The 9,035-nt window shown below is 38.0% G+C and overlaps 2 protein-coding genes across 2 annotated transcripts in view; both read left to right on the forward strand.

Annotated features, from left to right (window-relative positions):
• Window positions 1-2,694, forward strand: part of LOC103516559 (mushroom body large-type Kenyon cell-specific protein 1) — a 40,311-nt gene extending 37,617 nt beyond the window's left edge. Inside the window, 2 exon segments of the mRNA XM_026828918.1 lie at window positions 286-952; window positions 955-2,694. Of these exon segments, the coding sequence (XP_026684719.1) occupies window positions 286-952; window positions 955-2,523 (2,236 nt within the window). The 3' untranslated portion in view covers window positions 2,524-2,694.
• A 3,154-nt stretch (window positions 2,695-5,848) lies between these two features.
• Window positions 5,849-8,092, forward strand: LOC103516561 (integral membrane protein DGCR2/IDD-like). The gene is made up of 4 exons (XM_017447110.2): window positions 5,849-6,155; window positions 6,460-6,715; window positions 7,575-7,685; window positions 8,073-8,092. Exons 1-4 carry the CDS (start codon window positions 6,009-6,011, stop codon window positions 8,090-8,092), a joined length of 534 nt encoding a protein of 177 aa, XP_017302599.1. The 5' UTR covers window positions 5,849-6,008.
• Window positions 8,093-9,035: the final 943 nt, after the last annotated feature.

Raw genomic sequence — 9,035 nt, forward strand, 5'->3', positions numbered from 1 at the left:
CTTTTTTTTCCCCCAGGAATGCTTTTTTTTTTTTTTTTTTTTTTTCTTTTTTGAGAATTTGTGCCAACGAAATTTCTTCTCGTGCTATTTCTTCGTTTTCTTTTTTAATTTTCTTCATTTTCGTTGATTGCTGACTAAGGTTTCATCCAGGAATCTCGCACCGAAAGATTCTTTTGAAAAAATTTCATTACTCGAAAAAGAAGGAAAAAAATACAAAAAAATAATTGAATTGAAATCTCACAATAAAATAATTACATCTAACCGTGTTGTTTTCTCTGTTCGCAGGCCAAAACCACCAGTGATTCATCACAGAAGCAGTACTGTCGCTGGCAGGAGAACTTACACTGAGGAAGGATTGCAAGCTGCTCTGAGAGCCATTCAAGATGGAAAACTAGGAACTAGACGTGCTGCCGTACTCTATGGTATTCCTAGGTCAACGTTAAGAAATAAGGTATACAAATTGGCCCTAGAAAGGGGAAGAGATTCCAACTTACTATCTAGGAGTCCTTCCGTGGTAAGTAGTGTTCCTCCAGACGACAAAGAAATGTTGGATGATGACGATGAAGACCGAGACTCAACGGATGAAGCCGAAGAGAAGATGGGCGTCCCCAAACCTTTAAACTTTAAGGAAGATCTCATTAGGTTATCGCAAGATCCTTCGAATGCAGACTCTCTGAGGTTGTTATTGGAATGTGGTAGTAAACAGGTAAGGAGTGGGGATGATGACTCCCCCTCCCCTCCTAGCTATCCTCCTGTCTATCCACCAGATTTCTGGCCCGGCATGGACCCTACCGCTTACCTGACTCAATTCATATCAGCTTCAGTTTCCAGCGGGAACTTAAATGCCTTAAGTGCAGCCGCCCTTTTAAATCCATTCCTCTTAGGGGCTCCTAGGCGAGCCTCGCCCGAAGATAAATTTCCTTCGGATCAACCACCTCCCGAATTCTTGCCAAACTAAATCCATTCCTCTTAGGGGCTCCTAGGCGAGCCTCGCCCGAAGATAAATTTCCTTCGGATCAACCACCTCCGGAATTCTTGCCAAAAATGTCTCCTTTGCCCGAAATATTGCGAAAAATAATGACTGAGGAGCAACATAAACAACAGAAAGAAAGACAGTTACCTTTCAATGGAAGTGGGCCATCAACTTCTGTGATATCATCCGATAATAAAAATAGTCGAGATCCAACAGGGTCAAATGTTATTTTAAATGTTCCGTCCTTCAGACCTAAAAATGGAGATGAATCTAGTCAAAGATCGCCAACTAGAAGCGAATCCTCATCTCCTACAGGGTCTGTAGGAAAGATGGGAATCCACTTGCGAGACGTCATAGCGAATAGCATAAACCAGAAGTTCAACCAACCTGCCGAACCCTCCCAGTGGAATATGGAAATGAACCTGAAGAGAGGACCTCCCTTCACACCTCCTATCATTAGGGAAAGAGATAGCAACCACTTTGATGATAGAAAGTTGTTTTCTCCTGGAGGTAAATCCCCCCTCATGGGACATATCCCAGGGAGCAGTAGTCCGGCTAACCATGGTGTTGGTGGCAAAGGGACACGACCAAAACGAGGAAAATATAGAAATTATAACCGAGATGCATTAGTAGAAGCAGTGAGGGCAGTGCAAAGAGGAGAGATGAGTGTACATAGAGCGGGTAGCCATTTCGGAGTTCCACATTCTACATTAGAATACAAAGTGAAAGAAAGGCATTTAATGCGGCCGAGAAAGAGGGAGCCGAAGCCTCAAAACAACGATGACTTGAAAAGAAAAGAAGAAGGTTTACTGAGGGTTCAACCACCTATGCCTGACAAAAGTAAGTTGACGTCACCTCTAAAGCAAACACCAAAGCATGTTGGAGCCATGTTACCTGGAACACCTAACGGACTCAAAATGCCCCCCATGTTTGATTCAGCTCTCCGATTTCCTGGTGCACCACCTTTTCCATTTTGGCCACCGAACCCATTCCATCATCCATTGTCGTTAGATTTTCAAAGAGGTCCTAATTTTACACCAACACCCGAACAATTCTTTGCGTCTCAAATGATGCAGAGAATTCACGAAGAAACAGCAGCCAGTGGTGCTTCCCCTGTAATTAGTGCTCTAGGTAAAAATGCTAGGGAAGTAGCTGAAAGTTTATACGATGGTTCTCCTAATGGTAGTTTCCTAGATGGTATTATTAGATCTAGTTTAGAAACCGGTCTTAGTGCAAAACAGCGAGAAGAGCAGTCTTCAAATAAAACCCTTTTAGAACAACTTTGTCGAAATAATAGACTGTCAGAACCCCATCGAGTGGATCATAGTAGTTCTGAAGATGAACTCTCTCATTCTAATAATAGAACCCGCTCCCCAGCGGCGGAGTCACCACATTCTAGACATGAAGAGTCAGACTATGACGTGAAACCAACGTCAGATGAAATCAGTGCCTGTGATAAAGTAGACAATGAAGTAGAAACTAAAAAAGAAGTGGAAGAAAGTGAAGTAAAAGTTAAATCAGAAGAAGATATCAAAATGGAAACTGACTGAAATTAGAAATATGTATGATTAGGAAGTAAACAATTTTAAATTATGAATGAACATCTTCTTAGTTAGTGTGGTAATCTATGCTCATTTTACCGAAGCAGAATGTCAACGGATACCCCCTTATTGGGTATTGAAAAATACCGATCTATCTAGAAAGAATAGAAAAGTGTGAGCATCTTCTTAGTTAGTGTGGTAATCTATGTTCATTTTACCGAAGCAGAATGTCAACGGATACCCCCTTATTGGGTATTGAAAAATACCGATCTATGTTAGTTAGTGTGGTAATCTATGTTCATTTTACCGAAGCAGAATGTCAACGGATACCCCCTTATTGGGTATTGAAAAATACCGATCTATCTAGAAAGAATAGAAAAGTGTGAATGTTCAAACTATACCCTTTCTAACGTTACATAACAACATAACATTAATCTATCTACCTATAGCCTATTAGTTGAAGTTTGACATTCAAAGAATACCTATGTTTAAAATGTGTAATTCCACAAGTACGAAGAGGTACATAGCTTCCAAATACATATGTGCCTAACTATGGTATATTTGTATGAAGTGAGAAATTAGGTCATTTTTTAATCTTTCAAAATAATATTCTGCCTTGAAAAGACATTGACAATTCAATAATATTACCTTCATACCTTATTACAAAGAAGCCATACTAGGACAATGTTGAGATTTAAGAAGGTACTACGTACTTATTTTAAATTTTAACAAGTACTATTGCACAAAAGTCAACTTACTACTCAATATTTTCCATATTTGTATGAAGTGAGAAATTAGGTCATTTTTTAATCTTTCAAAATAATATTCTGCCTGGAAAAGACATTGACAATTCAATAATATTACCTTCATACCTTATTACAAAGAAGCCCTATTAGGACAATGTTGAGATTTAAGAAGGTACTACGTACTTATTTTAAATTTTAACAAGTACTATTGCACAAAAGTCAGCTTACTACTCAATATTTTCAAGGTTAGGAGGGAGAAATGAAACATAGACTACAAAATATAGGTAACATTGATTTGATGAAAAAAAAAAAAAAATGTCGTTCCATCAATGTTTATTGAAAGATAAAAACAAAAACATTTCGAAATGTTCATTCATAGTTTGAAATTTTTGTTGTCTTCAAAAATATTTTAAACTAGCGTAAATCCGTCGCTTCGCTCCCGATTTCTGCTAGAAAACCCTTAAAGCATGGCCGTTCATGTCACTCATCCATTTAGTGGTCTTGCTCGGCGTAGCTTAACAAAAACAAACCGGAAAATAGCCTTAACCTTTCACGGGAGTGCAAGCGCAATAAGCACAAAGTTTCATAGCAATCGGATAAGCGGTTTGGCCAGGCATAAAGTTCGAACAAACACACAAACAAACGAATATTCATTTTTATATATTAGATGCATTTTTGAAATTTGAAAATAGGTGAGATCTTTGAATAATATTGAAAGTAAAGTGTATTTTTTTTTCTTTATTCAGGTACCTCTAAAGTATAAACTTTCGGCTAATTCTTGCCCTGTGTTAGTTAGTTAAGGATTTCTAAAGTTTGCCTTTATTCAGGTACCTCTAAAGTATAAACTTTCGGCTAATTCTTGCCCTGTGTTAGTTAGTTAAGGATTTCTAAAGTTTGCCCAATTCACGGGTCATTTTCCAGAACTTTTTTGAAGTCTTTAACAGATAAACCTGTGACCTTGGATCAGGGTTTCTGATATCTCTAAGAAGCTCGGTGTAAATATTAGGGTCTCTTAATTGATGAATAATGCAATATACCTAATCCGTGAAAATATTAAATCCATTATTTATAAATCCCTTATAATTATTTTTTCATCTTTTTTCAATTTTATTTTTTTCTGGACCAAAATAAATATTAAAAAAATATTATCATTCCATTTCTTTTGAATTTCGACTCTAAGGTAATTCCTGAAATTTGATCTTTCCTTCGTTTGTTTAAAAAAAGTTTTATTATTTTGTTTTTTAAACTTTCTCTCTATATCAGCATTTCGTAAATGTACATTTGAGATTTTGACAAAAGACATTAATTTATTACTTTATGTTTTTTTTCTTCGTTATTTTAGGTGATCGCTTTTGGGCTGACATTTGGTTTTGGCTACAAAATTTTTCGAGTGGATGCCCTTCGCACTCAACCTTTGCTAATTCTTTAGCAAGGAAATTTCCTGTATAATTGTAACAATTTCATTTGCAAATGCTGTATGCATCCGATATCTTGAACATGTGACAACATAACGGCTTAATGGTCCTGTGTTTACAAACTTTTAATTTGTACACACAGCTTTACTGTGGCCTTCGCCCTTAATTAACTTTAAAACAACCATTAAAATACATGCTAGTGTTTTTTGAATGCCTCCGGAAGTTTTTAGGTGATCGCTTTTGGACTGACATTTGCTTTTGGCTACAAAATTTTTCGAGTGGATGCCCTTCGCACTCGATCTTTGCTAATTCTTTAGCAAGGAAATTTCCTGTATAATTGTAACAATTTCATTTGCAAATGCTGTATGCATCTGAGATCATGTACATGTGACAACATAACGGCTTAATGGTCCTGTGTTTACAAACTTTTAATTTGTACATACAGCTTTACTGTGGCCTTCGCCCTTAATTAACTTTAAAACAACCATTAAAATACATGCTAGTGTTTTTTGAATGCCTCCGGAAGTTTCCATTCCTAAAACGAGGTCGAGCGGATTTCGAACACTATTTTATGTATTATTACACGATTGGATCAAACTTTATTTACAGATGGTAACATAATGTATTTACATATAAATACAAAATTAAGTTTGATCAAGGGTCAGGTTAATGCCTATAGCATTCTCTACCAATCAAGGGTGGGGTTAATGCCTATCATACGGTGGGCTTTGAGTCAGCTAGGGTGACTTGAAAAGTTCATACTGGATAAATTTACGCAAGTCGTTGTAAACAGTGAGAAAAACTAATGCTCTTAACTCTGCAAATTTTGAGCGACCTGAGGCAAAGGTAAATGCCCTGAAAACTTTTAATTTAAAGTGCTCAAATTTTAGGTGAAAAAGCGGCCGAACCGTACATTTCTAAGGCTTCGAATCGCACTCGAAAAAAAATGTGTATTTTCTTTCTTCTCAGGTATTGCCTCACAGGCGCTAGGTATTGCCCAGGCTAGTCTAGATTGTGCTGTTGAGTAAAGCGAACTTTATTCTAAACAGTTGAGGTTCGTTCTCAGAACGTCGAACGGCTGGCTTTCTCCTATCCTGTCTTTATTCTCTCTTCGCTTTCGGGACAATAGGACCTTAGCAGTTACAACAGTAAAAGGTTCCGCGTATTTTTTTTTTTAAACTGCTGTTCTAGTATATTAGTATAAAAAAATTTGTATAGCAGTTCAATATAAACAGGGTATACACGAGTATTCTCTTCTAATTTTTTCGTTGTCTTTCGTAGGTTCTCATCAGGCCGAATTAGGAATTACAGGGTGTAACAAGCGCGCGTCACCATGGAAGGCCAATACTGTGTGGACCTGCTTAACAACACGGTGCTCCCCTCCAAGATCTACTCGCCGGGACCTGATCCTTGTACATCCTGTACGTGTGACAATGGCGCACCCACTCTGTGTAAAGTCATACTCTGCGCCACACCAAAGGTAAGAATGCACCTTGCTTCTCGCCTGGCAAACAGGAGGACGCGGGTTCAATCCCATCCTTGGTAGAATAGAAAAAAAAATAATAATAACCCGCGAGAACTGTACCCGTGAGCGCAGCGCTGGTCCGTGGACAACAGTTTGGGAATCCCTGCCCTAAAAGGTAACTCCCCATCCGTGGCATAAGCTCTGCTTATACGGTATACCACTTATAAAAGATTCAGTATGTTCTGAGAGTAATATTGAAAAACAATAAATGGAAACTTAACAAATTAAAAATTAACCCTTTGAAATCTTTCTCTTTCAGAACTGCCGTCTAGTGCATCCGCACACGACCTGCTGTAACTTCGAATGTCACGAGAACATCGACCCCAACCTAGGCGTCCTGGGCGGCCCGCCTTCCAGTCCGGATCGCGTTCTGAGCTTCAACGAGTTGACGCTTCGCTTTGTGGTGATAGCGTTCACCGTGTTTATCTCGATGAGCTTGGTGGCGTTTCTCATACATCGGCTCAAGAAACGCAAGCTACGAGGTAGGGAAACGTTTATAAACAGGGCTAGGTTAGGTTTGAAAATTAGACAAAAAATAATAATAAACGAAAAAAAAGCGATATTTAAAAATCGATTTTATTCGTTCATTTTATATTATTTTATTTCAAACCTATGTAGTTTAAGCCCTTTGTATAATCTCAAGCAAATGCTTTTATCTGTTTGTTTGTTTGTTTGTTTATATGTATGGGTCAAATATTATATCTAATTTTTGAGCCACCAGCGGCGATAGCACGTTGCACCAGTTTTTCAGACGTCCAATTTCAAATTGTGTAGAAATAAGAGAAGTCTGAGCCGTTAGGATTTTTTATTTTTTTATCGGGTGTTCAACAAAGTAATAAAAAAAAATAAATAGTGCAACATTAATTTTTATTACAACTTGTGAAAATAGTCAAAAATTAGAAAAAGAAAAAAGAAAATTAATTTTTCATGATTTATCTTCGAATTTGCCAACCTAGTTCGCGTGTCTGCCTTGTAATCGCTAGGCGCTGGACGTTGGGGTGTTCAACAAAGGAATAAAAAAATAAATAGTGCAACATTAATTTTTTATTACAACTTGTGAAAATAGTCAAAAATTAGAAAAAGAAAATTAATTTTTCATGATTTATCTTCGAATTTGCCAACCTAGTTCGCGTGTCTGCCTTGTAATCGCTAGGCGCTGGACGTTCGAGTCTCGCCCGGGGCGAACTTTATTCTAAACAGTTAAGGTTCGTTCTCAGAACGTCGAACGGCTGGCTTTCTCGGCCTATTCAGTCCTCCTTCTCTCTTCGCTTTCGGGACAATAGGACCTTAGCAGTTACAGCAGTAAAAGGTTCCGCGTATTTTTTTTTTTTTTTTTTTTTTAAAACTGTTCATCTCTACTTCTCGGGTTCACAGGTCTGTCTCTGGGGAAGAAAGAAGACAAGCTAGGCATAAACGCATCAAGCACTTGCAGTCTAATATTCGAGGACTGTTCAATACCGGCTGAGAATCTACTGGGAGAACCTGGTATGGGATTTAAGATAGCCACCGTTCTTCTTCTCTCTTCGATTTCGGGACGATAAGACCTCCGTTGTTACAGTTTCCTCTATCAAACCTCTTGAAAAAAAAGATGTTTTCCTCATTTTGGCTTTTGGGCGCTTCTTGAAAAAACAAAAAACAAAAAAAAAAAAAAAAAAAAAAAAAAAAAAAATCAAAAGCCCAGAATAATACATGTATCACGTATCAGTATCAGTAGCAATTCAGTAAAAAGTTAATTCACCGTATTGTTTTGTACAAAGCTTATGGTACCTGAGATCAATCAATGTGATTTCTCAATAAATATTTAGCCTTGAGTTACCATGGTATCTCACATTAAGTTAATTCAATTGTCTTCATTTATTTGACAAATAACAGATATGCCCAAAAGATCTTAGTAGACGAGATCCCAAAAGATTGAACAACGTTGGTTAGTACCAAGGACCTTGGTTGGTACCTATACGGATGGGTGACCATCTCGGCAATCGCGAGCTGCTGGCTTTTCCCGACCGACGGCCATGTCGCTGAATGGAGAGCTTTCTTATATCCCGTTCTTCTTCTCTCTCCGCTTTAGGGACGATAAGACCTCCGTTGTTACAGTGTCCTCTGTCAAACCTCTTGAAAAAAAAAGATGTTTTCCTCATTTTGGTTTTTGGGCACTTCTCGAAAAAGAAAAAAAGACAATCAAAAGCCGCCACAATCCACTGAAAATTCCTCTCGTTGAGTTGATAATTATGAGATGGTAGGCAGAGGGTAGGGGGTGTAACATTTGGGCCATTTTATACAAATACTTCCAAACCTGTTGAGATTTATCATTATAACAAAAATATCCCTCTGTCCATGTCCCACTTCCCTCTGGAAATGACCTCTTTCCCTGGAGATATCTCTCCTCCAGTTAGTATCCCTTCGTCACCATTTTAGCCTTTGAGCCCCACTCGGGGATTTGGCGTTTTTGATAACTGGAACAGGCATTCCTCATAGGCTGATTTGCCTGTCGAAAATTTGGTGCTATCCCTCGTGACTCTGGAGGATAGCCAATGTTTTCCGTGTTCTTGTCCTTTTACTTTCCTTATCTTACAGTAGTTAATCAAAGTGATATATTCGACAAAAAATTTGATGGTCAGTTTCTAGAGAAGTTCAATAGAGGGAAGTGTGACAACGGAGGTTTTTTCGTCCCGATATCGAGAGGAGGACTGGATCGGAGAAAGCCAGCCGTTCCGAGAGCGAACCTTCATTTGTATCCTGTATCTTCTTTTTCTCCGCCTTTTCCCTACATTTTCTTTTGCAATAATAAGTTTAAGTTTTTCAAATAATATATTATGTTTAGTTAACAGCGAATAT

This window comes from Diaphorina citri, unplaced genomic scaffold (genome assembly GCF_000475195.1).
Source record: "Diaphorina citri unplaced genomic scaffold, Diaci psyllid genome assembly version 1.1 scaffold1599, whole genome shotgun sequence".
NCBI lineage: Eukaryota > Metazoa > Arthropoda > Insecta > Hemiptera > Psyllidae > Diaphorina > Diaphorina citri.

Excerpts from the sequence above, each read along its gene's own strand:
- LOC103516561 (XM_017447110.2), top strand. The coding sequence starts at position 6,009 with ATGGAAGGCCAATACTGTGTGGACCTGCTTAACAACACGGTGCTCCCC. Across the intron at positions 6,156-6,459 it reads TACTCTGCGCCACACCAAAG|AACTGCCGTCTAGTGCATCC; the intron begins GTAAGAATGCAC and ends TTTCTCTTTCAG. Across the intron at positions 6,716-7,574 it reads TATAAACAGGGCTAGGTTAG|GTCTGTCTCTGGGGAAGAAA; the intron begins GTTTGAAAATTA and ends TCGGGTTCACAG.